Here is an 18,057-nt window from a genome sequence, read left to right as displayed (position 1 = left end):
ACAACAGTAGTAAAAAATAAAAAGATTTCATGTAAAAGACAGGTCCCATGAGCTGCAGTATCTCACCTAGGAATTTGTGTCAGGATTTAACTGCTCCCTCTTCTTTGAAGAGTAACTCTTTTTTTTTTTTTTTTTTTTTAACCAAGATACAAATATTTCATGATGCACAAACATTCTGGCTCTTTGGCCAATAATTTCTACTAGGGTCTCCAGTTTTTCACCAAGGAGAACATTTCAAGACTGAAAATAATACTGGCTTCACATGACATTGGCATACGCTCTTGAAAATTACCTGTTTTAGCAATACACAAGTGCTTGTCGCAAATTAAATAAATGATATTATCGTTTTAATAAACAGCTGGGGACGTATCACAGAGCCTTGGGGTGGCCTGTGTTTGGGGCGCTGTAGGGAACATAGCACCCAGTCTCCAACCCACTGTAAGAATAACTTGCACATTTTTGGAATTTAATCATTAGTTTCTAGGCTGTGCTTGAATACTTCCTGTGAAATACTGCCCATGACTTGGTGAGACACTTAATTCTACTGAGGAGTTCAATAGTGAGCAGAATTTTGTCACCTGGATTCCAACTATTAGTATTATTCTGCTTTGTAGAACTAGTGTTCCAAGGTGTACACTCCAGGAAATTCTAGTCTATGGCATTTCTTTGATTCATCCATCCATCCATCCATCCATCATACATCTAATAAATGTTTACTGCGTGCCTACTCTAAGACATAATGTTCTAGTCGTTCAGGATAGAGCAGGAAACAAAACAGACTAAAGCCCTGACTTCACTGAGCTTACTTCTAGTAGGGGAAAATACAGACAATCAACATATTTAAAAAATTAGTTACAGAGTGTGTCAGAAGGTGATTAGTGCTATGGAAAATATAGGGCTGAGTAAAGACAACGGAAGGTGTCAGGGGAGGGGATGGAAGACTGACATTCAAATAGGATGTCCAAAAAAGGCCCTGTTAAGAAGTGACATCTGATCAAAGACTTAAAAGGGTTGAGTTAGCCAGGTGGATAGCTGGAGGGAGAGCCATTATGACAGGAGTAACAGCAGTGCAAATACCCTGAGGTGGGGCAAGCCTGTTCTAGGAATGGCAAAGGAGCTCAGAGGGAGGTGGGGGGCAGAGTGGGGGAGAGGGAGGGAGAGAGAGAGATTAAAGTAAAAGAGGTAATAGAGCTAGATCAGAGCCTCGTAGGACATTGTAAGGATTCTGTCTTTAACTCTGGATGAGATGGGAAGTCACTGGAGAGTTTTCCATGGATGAGTGACATGATCTGATTTACATTTTAAAAGGATTACTGTGGGGGGGGGCACAGTGGTTAAGAATCCGCCTGCCAATGCAGGGGACACGGGTTTGAGCCCTGGTCTGGAGATCCCACATGCCACGGAGCAACTAAGCTCATGCGCCACAACTATTGAGCCTGCGCTCTAGAGCCTGCGAGTCACAACTACGGAAACCCGCACGCCTAGAGCCCGTGCTCCACAACAAGAGAAGCCACCACAACGAGAAGCCCATGAACCGCATCGAAGAGTAGCCCCCGCTTACCGCAACTAGAGAGAGTCCGTGCACAGCAACGAAGACATAACGCAGCCAAAAATAAATAAATAAAATAAATAAATTTATAGGAAAAAAAAAGGATTACTGTCATCAGTGTTACGAATAGCCTACCCTAGAGGGAGGAGTTGGCAAACTACAGCAAAACTGGGTCGTGACCATTTATTATGTGTTGTCTCTGCCTGCTTCCGCACTGCAGCAGAATTGTAGAGTTGCAGCAGAAACTGTGCGGCCTGTAAAGTCGAAAATACTTATTATCGGGCCTTTTACAGAAAAAGTTTGCCAACCCCTGCTCTAGGGGGCTGGGGGAATTACAGCAATAATCCAGGAGTGAGAGGGCTATGACTTGGGCCAGAGTGGAACACTGGGCGTGGTACAAAGTGGTCATTATAGACATATTGTGAAGGTGGCACCAACAGGATTTTCTGATGGTGGTTTGAGTAGCAGGAAGGATGGAATTACGCTTACTCAGGAGCGCAGCGTGTTTTGGCTGGAAGAGCAGTGGTTCAGCTTTGGACATGTTCAAGTTTGACACATCAGAGGAACCACTCCTTTAATCATTTTGTGAGTCTAGTATAACACTGATATCTAAAACCAACAAGAACACTCTGAGAAAGTAAAATTACACGCTCATCTCATTTATGAACACAAATGATGAAAAAATCCCAAAGAAATCATGAGCAAATAGAATTTAGCAATCTGCTAAAAAGATAATATATCGTGACCAGGTTGGAATGCAGGCTTGTTTTAGCATTTAAACACCAATCCATATAATTCACCATTTTAGCAGAAGAAAAGAAAAATATTTTATGATCATCTCAGTAGATTTAGAAAAAAGGTATATGGTAAAATCCAACACACATTCACAAAAAAACTTTCATACACTGGGAACAGAAGTATCTTCATTAATCTGATTAAGTGTGTCTATAAGAAACTTTGAGTTAATGTCATCCTTGATGGTGAATGTTGAAAGTTTTCTGTTTGACATCAGAAATAATAATGAGGACTTCTAATCAAAACTGCATTGGAGGGACTTCCCTGGTGGTGCAGTGGTTAAGAATCTGCCTGCTGGGCTTCCCTGGTGGCGCAGTGGTTGGGAGTCCGCCTGCCGATGCAGGGGACGCGGGTTCGTGCCCCGGTCCGGGAAGATCCCATATGCCGCGGAGCGGCTGCGCCTGTGGGCCATGGCCGCTGAGCCTGCGCGTCCGGAGCCTGTGCTCCGCGACGGGGGAGGCCACAACAGTGAAAGGCCCGCGTACCGCTAAGAAAGAAAGAAAAAAAAAAAAAAAAAGAATCTGCCTGCCAATGCAGGGGACACGGGTTCAAGCTCTGGTCCAGGAAGATCCCACGTGCCATGGAGCAACTAAGCCCATGTGCCACAACTACTGAGCCTGTGCTCTAGAGCCCACAAGCCACAACTACTGAGCCCATGTGCTGCAACTACTGAAGCCCACATGCCTAAAGTCTGTGCCCCACAATAAGAGAAGCCACCACAATGAGAAGCCCGTGCACTGCAACGAAGAGTAGCCCCCGCTCGCTGAAACTAGAGCAAGCCCACGTGCAGCAATGAAGACCCAATGCAGCCACCCAAAAACAAACAAACTGCACTGCACTGGAAGTACTAAGCAATATGATAAGGAAAAGAAATAGAAGACGTGTATTAAGAAGAAAAGAACTGTCATTATTCATAAACGATATGATTATGTATGTAAAAAATCCAAAAGAACCTACAGGCAAACATCAGAATAAAAAGAGAGTTTAGTAATATTGCTTATATTAGCATAAAAGTAAATTTTATTTAAGTACTTGCAAACAATTGGAAAATGAAATTTTAAAAATAATTCCATTTTGGCTACCGTAAAAATATGAAGTAGATAAGAACAAATTGAACAAAAATATGTGTAAGACCCCCATGAAAATGAAACTCGTGTTCAGAGCTATTAAATAAGAGGTAAATAAAAAGGAGGGATATACCATAACTATGGACAGGAAGACCCAGTAAATATGTCAACTTTCTTTATATTGCTCTTTAGATTCAATTTATTTCCAATAAAAACACAGTAGGTTTTTATGTGGATCTTGGCAAGCTGATTCTAAGATGTATATGTACATGAAAAGGGCCAAGAATATCTTAAAATGTCTGTAGGAAGAATCACAAAGTTGGAGGACTTGACCTACCAGCTATCAAGACTCACTCAGAGCTAGTGTATTAAGACAGTGTAGTTTTGGGGCAGAGGTAGACAAATTGATCAGTGGAATAGAATACAAGGACATCTTTTTTTGGTTTTATTCCTACATCAAATTTTCATGTCATCATAACTGGAATCATTTTTAAAATCCTATTTTCCAATCATTTGCTAGTACAAAGAAATAGAATTGACTTTTATGTTAATTTTGTGTCAGGCAACATCACTAAACTCTCTTATGAATTCTAATATTTTCCTTCAGATTCATTTGGATTTTTATACACACAATCACACCAGTCATGAATAATGGCCAGGGAAGGGGCTCCCTGGAAACATCCTTTCCAGCTTAATGGCCATAGTGAATGAGAATCTACAGCAACATGGGCTGTGCTTGAAAGAAGAGAAGAAAAGGGATGCTCTACCCACAAACAGAGTCTTTCCAGAAAAAGCTGTTCAAAGGCATCTCAAGATCTTTTTAAGACTTTTTAGAAAGTGGTGTGATGTAATGTCCTAATTCAGGAATTACAATCTGGTTAAATGAGAAAAATGTGTATAAGGCACCAGCACAGTGCCTGGCACGTGATTTGTACCTAAAAAATCACCACCTGCCATCACACCTCTTCTCTCCACTCCAGACCCCACCTCAGAGAGATATTTTTTCTAAGAAATCGCTTGTATAACACACACACTTAGAACTTTCCAGATGTGATAAGCAGTGACAAGTCTCTGCTGAAGTCTGGATGAGTGCTTGCCTCTTTTCAACTCAAAGGTGAATTTCCAAATGAAAGAGAATTTTCAAATGAAAGAGTAAGTCAACTACTTTTGACATTGTGCCAAGGGAAGTTGCTTGGTCAAGTTTAAGTGTGAAAGGATAGTTTCCCAAATGAGAGGAATTTAGAAGTTACAGAAGATGATTGAATAGTCACATCCCTATTTAGCTACACAGTATTCAAAGCTTACAAAAATTAATCTACATTTTTATAAGAATTTTTTAAGGACAGGAGGTGTCAGATGTTCTTAGCCTAGAATGTCAAAGATAGAACAAATTTCAAAATAAGTAATAAAGCAGTCATAAAATAGTATATACAGCCATAAAATATATTTTTTGATACTTACATCCACGATTATCTTTATTCGTTGCTATAAGTTGTGCCATGAAAGGAATGCTCAAAGCTCAGCTCCTGCATTACTGCCTCTGGGACGATTTCTTGTGCCACCTCCTTCAAGGCCATGCACTTGGCTTTGGCTTCCTGCCCCTGCCCCCTTGGTGCCGCAGCAGTATCCCTTCCCTTTCCTAGCACTCTTCACACTACGCTCAGATTGTTCTTTCACCTCCCTGCATCCCTCACTAGACTATAAACTAGTGAGATAACATTCTATTGGTTTTAATATCCCCATAGTCTAGCATACAGTAGGCACTCAATAAATACTGGCTGAATGAATTCATTGTAAAATAACAATAAAATAGACTGTGGGCATTTTGGAAATTCTTCAAAATTCTAACTTTAACATGTTTTTCATTTCTTCTTCATCAATTTTTTTTTTTTTTTTTTTTTTTGCGGTACGCGGGCCTCTCACTGTTGTGGCCTCTCCCGTTGCGGAGCACAGGCTCCAGACGCACAGGCTCAGCGGCCACGGCTCACGGGCCCAGCCGCTCCACGGCACGTGGGATCCTCCCGGACCGGGGCACGAACCCGTGTCCCCTGCATCGGCAGGCGGACTCTCAACCACTGCACCACTAGGGAAGCCCTTCATCAATTTTATGATGTGAGACAAAGCATCGGAACATACTCTTTCCTTTCCCTTACCCTGAAGAATGAATTTTAGGGAGTTCACTTTTTCTCAGTAGCACTTTGTTCAGGATTGTGCACACAGAAGGTATCCACTGAATGTCTGCTGAGTAAAATGCGGCAACGATGGATACATCTGTGATCGTTGGGTCTGATTTTCCTGTAGTCACCATCTTACCATGGCCAGACCATACTGCAGGGTTTTTTTTTGACACTGACGACCCAAACACTCCCTGTAAAAGTCTGTCACTATTTATACTGCTCACATATCAGCTTATGTCTGTGAGCAGAATAAATCTGAAGTATATAACAAATGCATCACATCTTCACAGCATCCAAGCCTTACGAGCATGGGTTAACATGCTTGCAGCAGGGTCCAGTTCATGTGACAAGCTTCCCAGGCCAAGAGCCTCCATTTATGGTATGAATTCAAGTACCATGGGCATATGGCTTATGACCTACGTTCATTCTGGTTTTTAAAGGAATGGATCTGAAGAATAAAAAAATACTTACACGGTTGGTTGCATTGTTTCTCTGATTTTTCTATATGCTAGTAAGGGTGCAGATCCTACTCTCTGTATAATTAAAGAAACAAACAAAGAAAGCTGAAGGCTTCCACCAGAGGGTGACTGCTTGGGGGTGGGTGTTGGAGTGAGGGTACAAGATTAGAGCACATGAAAAAAACATCAAATTTGGCCACTGAAGTTCCATCCCTCTTTGCACTAGGAAATACCTGCTGGCTCAGAGCCAACCATGTAGAAATGGTTTCATCTTCAAGCCTGAGAACGAGCAAATCATCAACAGAATTCATTTACATTTAGGCAATAGCCCTGATTTTGTGTGTGTCTGTGTGTGATCAGCATATTAATTTATTTTCAGAATGAAAAAGAATAAGAATCAATAAATAATACAGAACTCAACATTTCTAGAAGGTACAAAGCGGAGAAGGGACTCTTGTGACTGAGGGAGAAGAGTGACATGTAAATGTATTATTAAAAAAATTCTGTAATAAACAGTTGGAACCATTTTCGTTCATTATGACATCTATGAAATGAAAGGTCTTTTCGTTTTTTTCAGTAGAAAAGAAGCCAAAGGGAAAAAATTCTGAGGTCATGTCAGGAAGTCACAGGACGAAGCCACCTCTGTAGCAAAGGGTGGCTGGGTGTTTTCAGAAGTGATTTCACTTGTGACACTGTCCTTATGAATTTTCAGCTTCAGTGAAAAAAGTCACTGAGTTGTGTTTCAGGTTTAAGACACCCGTTAGAACCTTATTTCCTTTGGCAACTCCCAGATCAATGGAATAACATGGTTTTTTTTTCTTCATACATGAACCAATGTGTGTGTACTCAGTAAGCCCAAGGAAAAATCTTTCTCTTCTGAGAAACTCAAGGCATAAGCTAAAGATAGCCATTTGAAAATGCTTCACAAACATCTCACATATGAATTAACACCAAGAGAAATAAATATGACCAAATAAATGTAAACACAGTAACAATGAGGCCAGTAACAACATATTTGCCGTGTACTGCTCTGAAACCCCAAATCACATTAAAACTCATTAGCAGATAGTTTGCAAAGGAGCACAGAAATCATAGAGCTAGAACTCTTTGGAGATCATCTCGTACTTCAACAACTCTGTCGTTTTATAGATGAAAAAAATGAGACAGATTAAACGCCAAATCTAAAGAAATCAAGGGTAGTGGCTGAGTTGCCAGTAAAACTAAGTCTCTTGATTGCAGATGAGTTCACAGTCAACTTCAATTTCAATCACGTTTTAATGGAGTAGGCAGCAGAGGGACTCTGAGAAAGTCATATCACATCAGATCATGGTTTCACATCACTCTAAGAGCAAGCTGACATTTGAGACGCATGGAGTAAGCAGTACATTGCCAGATTCACTTGGGCATGATAATGCAGAACAGAAACCCATCACCATGTTTCTGTATGGAGTGCAATGGTTTGTTTTCAGTTCATGCAAATACGTGATATTTTCAGGTTATATTAAAGATCCAGCTTTAGCACTACAAATGAGGGAGTGGTGTGCATATCCTGGGTAGAATTCTAGTCACAGGAACACTAAAAATAACAAGTTATTTAGTAATTATGAGCTCCCCTGCTTTACAGGAGAAACCGTGTAGAAGAGTGAATGAAATCAGCAAAGGTTTCAACTCACCCAACCTAAGGCCTGGCAACCCTAGGCTGTGGCCATCTGCAGGCTGCTTTAATGCGCTATAAAACCTTGTGGGTGGACAGGTGGGGATGCTGATGAGGTTTTCATACCCTTTCAGTCTCAGAGTCAACATCTGACATCAAGACAACCCTCACTAGATGTTTTTCTGTATCCTAAGATACAGAATTCTGAAGAGTTTAAAAAATCAGTCATCTCCTCTGAAAAGGGGATCAGAATGAAAGCTGAGGTGCCGTGATATATAGGAAAAACACTTGTATCTGCGTGGAGACTGGCGTGAATCTAATTTTGTCAAAAAATACACAGCTTTTCTCAATCAGTTCTCATATTTCTTATCCTTGGCATTATTTTGCCCCTTGTGATATTGACATGGAAACACCAAAAATGAGCTCTAGAGACAGGTGAAAATTAAGACACATATCTTATTTGTAAATGTCATCTGGCAATCACAATAGTGACATATTTTATTTTACCTAACAGCCTTTTCTTCCAGCAAAAAATTTTTATGATCTTTTCAAAGTACCAGCAGCTAACATTATTAATAAACTCTTGCATCTGTCATCAATTTCATTCATTTCTGCTCTTGTTTTGATTACTTATTTCTTTGGATATAATGAATATCATTAGGGTTTATTTTACAAGTTGATCACTGAATAATGGATATGAAAAAAAGCCTCAGTACCGGCTCAGCGCATATTTAAAAGATTATACTTTATATAAACAAGAGGCTTATAGAAAGAAAGAACACTGTGCAAAGGCATTGATTAATAGATATATGCTTTTGGAACCAAGATCCCAATCTTTTAAATGAATAAATATATCTTTTGTTTTTGTTTTTGAACATATCTAAAGTAACCACTTATCTCTCTTTAAAAAGACCTATACCCCCTAGGCAAGAATATCTTTGTTTAAACAGTTTCTTTCTTCCTTTTTTTTTTTTTTAAAAAGTATTTAGCACACAGGTTACATTAAATTTGTCCTTAAAGACAGAGCCAAGCCAGGAATGTTTTAGCAAAACCCTGTGAGTTAATACACTGCCTCCAGGGCTGTGATATTTCTTAATAATTAACGGCTTCTAAAACAGCCTGGTCATCATTTCATGATTAATAGGAGGGGGTACAGGTACCTGTTTTGGAAAAAAGGCTTCAAATCCAAGATGAAAAAGAGTAACATAAATTTTACAAAAGCACTGCTTAGAGAATGACAAGGATAGTTTGTTTGCTTTACAATGCAGGTTTGTAGGGTCTTTATTGTTGTTTTAACTCTTATTATCCCACACCAGCTTGTCTATGTTGATCAATTACAGCAAGGGTCTCTGGAAAATAGGACAGAGTGGAAGATATCCCATCTCCAAACCTACCACTAAGATGGAAATTTATTTTTTAATGAAAGTGAGATTATTTTAACTGTGCGGGGTGTGTAAACATTTAGACACGCAAGTGTTTCTAAACTAATTTTTGAGATAAATAGGAAATCCCAGGCAGAGTGCATTCCTGGCTGAATCCCATTCTAAGGAGACTGAGTGTGGTGTCTGTTCAAGGCAGGGAGGATGAAGGGTGGCTGAGAAGCACGGGCTCACCTGTATTCTCCAAAAGTGCCGTCATCTTCCTTCATAGGTTGGATTTCAGGATCCGCATGGGCATCTTCCTTTTCTTTAACTAAAAAAAATTCCAAAATGACATTATTATCTATTGATCCTGTGTTTCCTTATTCAACGTTTTCAGGAGTGCACTCTATGAGATATACAGCAGTGGGAAATAATTCTATACACCATAGAGTTATACAACCAGATGTATCATGTGGCTATTTATTTATTTACTTGCCATGTGGCTTGCAGATCTTAGTTCCCTGACCAGGGATTGAACCCGGGCCACGGCAGTGAAAGCCCGGAATCCTAACCACTAGGCAACCAGGGAACCCCCTATGCATATATTTTGATGTTCTAGTCTCTTGGAGGTAAATTTGTAGAATGAACATCTAATTAACATACAAAGTTGACTTCATATAAAAAGCATTTTGCGGGCTTCCCTGGTGGCGCAGTGGTTGAGAGTCCGCCTGCCGATGCAGGGGACACGGGTTCGTGCCCTGGTCCGGGAAGATCCCACATGCCGCGGAGCGGCTGGGCCCGTGAGCCATGGCCACTGAGCCTGCGCGTCTGGAGCCTGTGCTCCGCAACGGGAGAGGCCACAGCCGTGAGAGGCCCGCGTACCGCAGAAAAAAAAAAAAAAGCATTTTGGCACAAGTCTCTTACCTGCTAAAGGAATAAGTCTGAAGCTTCTAAGATTTCCCTCTATTTTACCAATCTATCTATTAACTATATCCATGGTTACAAATTGTTTTTGTAAATCTAATTTCTTGTAGATTTTTTCTCTGCCACTGGAGGGGAAATGGCCAGGTAAAGAAAATAGAAATTCACTGGATCCACTAAATTGAACAAAACATTAACCATATAGGGAAAGCAACAGTACACAACATGATATCAAGATCCAGTTCATGCATCACTTCCTCTGGAAAACTTGAGGTACCTTCTCCCTCTGCCTGTTGGTTTTAGGTGCTATTTCAGCACCTATGACTCATGTAAAGCCTAAGGAAGCAGAGTCACTAAGACCGTCAGAGGACTGACTCATCTGCTCCCCCAAGTGTCTTCTGATCCTTGGCAATGTTGAGTCTTCCATTACGTACAAAGGGATCAAAAATTGTTTGAACAGAAAGTCCAAATGTATGGCTCTCGGGAGGATACACTTACTGCAATCTCTGTGATTACTCTCATGATTTCTTTTTAGTTTAATGGCTCATCATGCAGCATTATACGGCAATTTCAATCTTTCTTTCTTACCTGGATATTTACCACCTTTGTTTCTTCTGATGAAGCAAACAATCAGCAAAATTAAGATCAGGAGAGCGACAGCACACATTAGACCAATGAACCAGCCCTGCGTCGCTATATCCACCTGCCGGCTTGCCATCGCTGGAAAACAAAGCAATGGCGTCAGTGTGAATGGGTTAAGGGAGCGGTGACAACTGTTGTAGTCACTTGTAGTAAAAAAAACTGCCATAGTACATAAGCTTTTCTATATTTTACATGTGGCCCCGCCTTGGAATCTGTCAGTTATCAATCAGGAGTTACATAAATACTTAACTCTGAAAAATCTTCAATAATGAAAACAATTCAAATAGAGAAATCCGACTGCTAACACCATTCAATGCTAACAAACCCTGCTGAGCATTGTGTTCATAGTTATTTTCACTATATATTTTCAACAGAAACACAGTCCCAAACCAATTAAAATTTTTATTGTTTTTGGGATAAATTGTACATTAAGTACAATGATAAGACTAGAAAACCATTTTAAACAGAACAGAAAGTATACATCTAATTGAGTATTTTTCTTTCAAAGGAACCACTCTGGGAGGCTAAAATATCATCACAATGATGTTGCAACTTTTCCAAATGTGTTGGAAACCTTCTGTTTAAAAAGGAAACTTTCCACACGTGAAACCTGTCCACATAAGATAACCAACCTTATTATTTTCTATAACATCTCGACTTGCACCCAAAATATTACTTAGATTTGTTTTTCATCTCATTTGCTATTCATCTCATTTATAAGAGTTGGTTCTGAAAGATCTGGGGAAATTTCTGAAAAATCCTATTTACCCTCAAAGGATCAGTAAGCAATATTCAATATCGTTCAGAATCCAATCAAAAGACTCTGAGATATATCTTGATCAGTGGTATCATTATCGGAATAAGTGGCCAGTTTAGAAAGAAAATACTCATTCACATGTATACATGTACTTTAAGTCTTCCTCTATTCTGTTTTGAGTCAAATAATGTGAAGCCCCTTATTCAAGCAAACACAGTATGCAAATCTCCTAAGAAAAACACAGAATAATTAGCATTACCAGCATTATTCAAAAGTGTCAATCAAATGGGACAAAGTGCAGCATCAATGGCTATTCAGACAAGCCCATGAGAATTTGTTGAAAACACTGGTATGAATCTTTTTAAAAAAGGTCTTGATTTTTTTCTCTTTTGACCATAATCAAGGTAAAAGGTTTTCGTTTTTTTTAATTCAGAAGAATGCCTATATCATTTTTTTTGATTCAATTTCTTCTGAATCCATTTAACATGGTTGGGTTAGATGTATGTGACTGCTGGATGCAGAAAGAAGCACGGCAACACCTATCCCAGGTTCTGCTCTATGCTGCAAAAATAGCACCTCATTGCCTTTTTTCTCCACCCAAAGGATAGGGAGAAAAATGAAATGCTTAAAATCAAGTGTGAAGAGAAATGTGAAAAATATGTGGATGTGTGTTGAAGAAATAAAATGAGAAGTGGAAATACATTCTCTGGAACATAAATCAAATTGCCAGTAGCCTTTCCCCAATAGCCCCTTGTGTCTCATTGGTTATTGGGGTTTTGAGTTGTATCATCATTAGATACAACTGAAACATGAGGATGGGCAGGGCTCCCCTACCATACACGTACCGTAACCATCATCGGGATGAAGATGAAAACAATGATAACGAGAGCTAGCATTTTGAAACTTATTCTATACTAGGCACTGTGATGAGGGCAAAATCTCATTCAGTCTTCACAAAAATCCTGTGAGGTAGGCATGAGGAATAAACCCATGCTCAGAACGGGTAAAGACCGTGCCTGAGAGTTGGAGCTTCACCCAAGACTGCGGACTCCAAAGCACATGGTACCAGCCATTATGCGCTACTGCTACAATGCACTGATGTCCAGGCATCAACTCTGCAGAAGTCTTTACAGAGAATAAAATGTTGTAGCGACTTTCTACCTTTGAAATATTTTAAAAGTCCATCAGTACATACTCTTTGGGAACACAGTTCTGTCGATTCACACATGGTCTCTGATATGTACATTTTCTTTGAAACTGAACCAAAAATCAACCGGTGTAAGTCTATGGAGCATTTGACTGAAGTTACAGAGTCCTTGTTCTTAATATGCTTAATGATTTACAGCCCTTTAATAAATAGTATCTACATTTACGTTTTTCATCTAATTGAATGCAACTGATAAGGGCAAACGGCAATAAGATCCTCAAGTATTAGCATAGACACAGTCTTAATAGACATGGTAACTGTCAAAATTGAACTGCCGGCTGGCAGTCTGCAGCTATGCAACTACGAACAAAGTAGAAATGTTTCTTGACAGCTGATAAAGAAACATCCAAGTTGACTTTGAATTTTTGCCCCTATGTCTAAAGAAAAAAGTTTCAAATATGTCACTATCCCATTTATTTAAGACTGGGCAGACACAGTATGTTAAGAGGTGCACGTGTATGCATGCTCACACACGTATACATACACACACACAAACGCACCAGAAGTTGATATAAAACAAAAATTATGTAAGTGAAAATAGCTTCTATTGATTTCCCATCCATATGAAAAGGGATCTGAAGCCCAGAATGACTATAAGAGGCTCCAAGTGTTCCCAGGACATTCCAAAATCATCTTAACTAGAGATACATACACAAACCCAAGTCATGGCCACCACTGTGCATCACACACACACACACACACACACACACACACACACACACACACACATAATGAAGCCTGTGAGGCTTTCTCTTCTTGAATCTGAGTTTCAATGGGTGGGTAATATAGTAGGATTGGGTAGGAAAGTGACAGAGGATTATCCCTTTATTTAAAACTTTTACAGGGCTTCCCTGGTGGCTCAGTGGTTGGGGGTCCGCCTGCTGATGCAGGGGACACGGGTTCGTGCCCCGGTCCGGAAAGATCCCACATGCCGTGGAGCGGCTGGGCCCGTGAGCCATGGCCGCTGAGCCTGCGCGTCCGGAGCCTGTGCTCCGCAACGGGGGAGGCCACAGCAGTGAGAGGCCCGCGTACTGCAAAAAAAAAAAAAACAACAAACTTTTACAGTAAAATTATATTCATGTATTACTTGAATAAGCCATAGAGCAACACATTAAACAAATAGACAAATATAAAGAATCCGAAAACAGAAAAGAAGCCAGGGGCATGAAATTGATTTTGTTTCCTAGAAGTTAGTCTTAACAATAGTCTTCTCCATCACATTGTTTGTTGTCTCATGTTTAACCTGTGCTGTGTGGGAGTAGGTCTCTGAGGAAAACGTCCTTGAGTACTTAGAATAACAGAACACAGAAGACAACAGACTCACAGACTTAGAAAACAAAGTTAAGGCTACCAAAGGGGAAAGGTGGGGAGAGGGATAAACTGGGAGACTGGGATTGACATATACCCACTACTATATTTAAAATAGATAACCAACAAGGGCCTACTGTATAGCACAGGGAACTCTGCTCAATATTCTGGGATAACCTAAATGGGAAAAGAATCTAAAAAAGAATGAATATATGTATAACTGAATCACTCTGCTGTACACCTGAAACTAACACAACATTGTTAAACAACTATACTCCAATGTAAAATGAAAACTAAAAAGAATTTTAAAAACATGGAAGAAAAAGAGTGAGATAAATGGCTATTTTTGAAGAACCCATTATGTATAAAAGTGTCCCATTAAAGTAGTTAGAAATGTTTAGAAAGGGAAAACAAGGACCTTGGCCAAAGTTTTGGAGGCAGTTGACCAAAAAAACACAATCCACTAAAAAAAACACCCCAACTGTTGGGCCCAGTGAAAGCAAATCTGCTCTAAATCTTTTGTGAAAGGAGAGAAGAGACATAATGATTGAGGGAAGGAGGGGAGAAAGCAAGAAGAGGAGGTGGGGTCTTAACAAAAGTGTGGGTGAGAAGCATGACACCAGGACACCGCCTCTAGTCCCCTTTGTTTTCCAGTGTGCACCACAGGAAAAGAAATTAAGAAATAGACCTTAAAAATCCAGACTGTCAAAGGCAGAGACGGTGTCACGCTAAGAAGATTCATAAAACAAGCACAGATGAAAATCCAGTCTAGGTTCCTGAAATACGCAGAACTCAGAGAGAGAAGGAGCTCATTCACGCCAAGAGTTAAAAAATCAGCCAGGATGGTATGTTTCCACGCCAAGTACTGGCATTCACACCTCAAAACCTAGCCGGAGGAGCGAAAAGCAAGAGCAGCAGAAGACAGTACTGTCGCCCTGGAGTTCATCCTTACAGGACAGACATGGAAACCGGAAGCACACGGAAGTTGGATTAACAGTACTTGCTCCTGGAGGTAATATGTTAACTAAAGTCACTAGGGTTTAATGGATATTCATTCTCTCATGTCAAAGGTGACGAGAAGTGGCTGTGGCCTTGTCCTATTTCTCCTTCGTTGGCACACAAGAATGGCCCACCCATGATGGTTGTTCATCTTGAACTTACTTGCCAGCCACAGCTGTTACTTTAGGTATAATAACACCGAGGACAAAATGTTTTTCTAAAGGGTTTGCCCTCTGTGCTAGAAGAGGACCAAAAAAATATGCCACAACTTGATTTTGTGGGTGGAATCCAATTCTAGCTAGATCTGCAAGGTGGGGAGTACACGGGGGCCATGAACGGTGCTGGAAAGATGCCCCAAGTGCTGAACAGAGTGGTCATTTTTGAGACAACCTGTTCCCCTTGGGATGTGGGCCTCTGTGGCCCTGAACAGGGGGTGTAGTGAGAGCCTCTCCTCAGTGTTGAAAGGCTGAGCTCTCTGCGTTCTAGCTGGGTGACAGGGTAGGCCCTCTACCTCTCATTACTGGTCGTTGACGTGAGGTGTGAGTGGGTAACAACACTGTCTCCTTCAAAGGATTGTTGTAAGGACCAAATGAGAAAAGCCAAGAAAACCATTCACCTGGTACAGATTAGCTCTGAATAAATGCTAGGGCTGTTATTATTAGCATTCTAGCTGTAAATATGGGCAGAATATCTACTTGAGTTTTTAGTATTTTGAAATTAAAATCTCTCGATAATAACAAACACCTCATCACACTAGCTGTGAATGGATATTCCTCTTTTAAGTTTAAAACAGTATTTTCCTAGAACTCTGTACGCAAGTGGATATGAAAATCAAAAAGAAAAAGGAAAAAAATTTTTTTCCTTAAGCATTATGATTTTAGCACATGAATATTTTTATAAGGTATTTTAATATTACCTTTATTTAATAAGTTATTGACTATTACCTTTGGTTTCTTTCTGTTTTAAAAAACCACTCATGTTTGTATCTTTTCTAAATTAGAAGAAATGATATTAAAAATCATAATGCTTGGGTAAGGAAAGACACAAAAAAATACATTTTTGCCTAAAGCTTCTACAGGAAATTCAACATGCCCCCAAGAATGCATGAAGTGACTGAAGATAACATGATTTTATGAATCACAAAATGGACACACACCACACAACCCTTCTTAAAATTGAAGCAAGTGTGGACTGTTTTCCATCTTATGAGTAAATAGGAATATTCTTGCATCTTACAAGAACATTTTTCTTTATTTTAGAAACTTTTTTCTTTATTTTAGAAACTGTAATGTCCTTGTGTATTGTGATAATGTTCACATAACTAAAATATATACAGGCAGTCAAATATGGTACGATAATGAAATACATGCATTGAACAATTTCTTGCTCTATACCAGTTTAACGTTCTTTGCATCAGTTGTCTAACCTAAACGGCAGGGTTCTGCTGGATTACAGTCCATTCTGGCATAAAAAATTGTGACTTTATCAATGAGTTATTTCAGCTCTAAAGTGTTTCAAAAATTCCATCCTAACTCCGAGGGAAAGTTTAGACATGTAAATGATGTGAAAAATTGAATCACCCAAATCATGTAGGTTAAGAATCATATTTTCCTCTGCTTTTGTAATGGTTTTGGCAATCGTGTGATTAGAAGATGACGTGCTCAATTCTGGAATTCATTTGATATAAAGAGCCAAAGACAATTAAGAACCCAACTCCCCACCCAACTGGGCCGCACAGTTGACATTCCTAGCCAAAACACAGCTCCACCAGCACTCCCGCCTCCAGCTGGAGCGGTGGGTGGCTTCACCTCTGACTGGGAGCCAGAACGGGCATGGTGTGTGCCTCACCTGGGCCTGTCTCAAACATACCCTCTGAATCCACAAAGCCAGAGTCCCCGTCAGCACCAACTTGAATTTGGTATGCTGTTCCTGGCATTAGACCCTATAACCCAAAGAAGCCCCGAGAACCATTTACAGTTTCTTTCCTCCATTCTTCTTTGCCTACGGAAATTTTGCAAAAACAACACATTTGAATATTTTAAGGGAACAGAAGTGACTTAATGCTTTCAGAAAGGAAAATACACTTTAAAAGCTAAAGACAAAATCTAGGGTGCTTCAGTTTATCATTTTTGATGATTATAAGTTGGGTCATGTCAAATAAATCAGTGAAAATGAAGAACTCATGAAAACGTCCTCAAAGAAAAATCGACTGGATATCAGATTGCATTTTAATTGCATATATTCCCATTGAGTTAAATCTTTTTGATACAAAGGAAGCTTCTTGATCTCAACCTTGCCTTGTGAAATTATTGAGTTTCTCTAATGATATTTCTAAAAACAACTGTTATACATTAAATAGCTGGATTGAACTATGGAAAGGATTGTTTTTTTAAGGTTCACAAGATGAATCTTTCGGTAAACTTAAATACCTTAAAATTTATCCAAGTTATAGATTCAACCTTTCCCAAGTATTGGTTTTTCTAAACCCACAGTTTTTGTTTTTGTTTTTTTTAATATTTATTTGCATGATAAAGGCCTAAACAGAAAGTTGGACTATATTCAACATTTTGTTACAAACATTCACTGGCCACCCAGCTCATTACGTGCAGAGCACACTTCATTAGGGAGGGGGCACTGGGTTCTCATACACTGCTGAAAACTAAAGCTACGCCATCTCCTAGTAGATGTGGCGAGGATGTAGTAGAGTGCCTGACTTGGGAATCCATTAAACACTGGAATATAATTATTCATTATTACTCTTGTTTACGAGTCGTGGGTAAAGAACAGTTTTAGGTACCACAACCTGAAAATAACATATGCAATGGAACTTACTATGTCCCTTGTATTTAATAACACGAACCAAAGAGATTCCTAGTTACGTATAAAATATATAGGTTGATGGTTCGCTCTGATTTTTTCAGATACATCTGATCCATTTATTTGGGTCAAGTTATTTTCCAAGATGATCCACAGTACATCCTGAAAATGTTCTCAATCTCCTCAAATGCAGCCCCCAAATTAAAAACCGGGTAACAAAGTCATTTCTTACTGCCAGCTACACCATATTCAACAGAAACGTTCACATGCTCTGGTCCCTCATATTCACATACTCTGGTCCCTCATAAACGTTCACATGCTCTGGTCCCTCAGCTTATTTTTAAA

General features: G+C 39.7%; 1 protein-coding gene across 5 annotated transcripts in view; it reads right to left on the bottom strand.

Moving 5' to 3' along the window:
* Positions 1-18,057, bottom strand: part of NRCAM (neuronal cell adhesion molecule) — a 323,257-nt gene that overhangs the window by 9,270 nt on the left and 295,930 nt on the right. For all 5 annotated transcript variants that reach the window (XM_073809554.1, XM_073809556.1, XM_019940696.3 and 2 more), the window contains 2 exons: positions 10,571-10,702; positions 9,314-9,392 (listed from right to left, as the gene is read on the bottom strand). In XM_073809554.1, coding sequence (XP_073665655.1) covers positions 9,314-9,392; positions 10,571-10,702 — 211 coding nt within the window. The remainder of the gene's footprint in view (positions 1-9,313; positions 9,393-10,570; positions 10,703-18,057) is intronic.

The sequence above is a fragment of the Tursiops truncatus genome, chromosome 9 (assembly GCF_011762595.2).
Source record: "Tursiops truncatus isolate mTurTru1 chromosome 9, mTurTru1.mat.Y, whole genome shotgun sequence".
In the NCBI taxonomy this organism is placed as follows: domain Eukaryota; kingdom Metazoa; phylum Chordata; class Mammalia; order Artiodactyla; family Delphinidae; genus Tursiops; species Tursiops truncatus.
The sequence above is the reverse complement of the archived record's forward strand: the minus strand, read 5'-3'. Positions and strand labels throughout refer to the sequence as shown.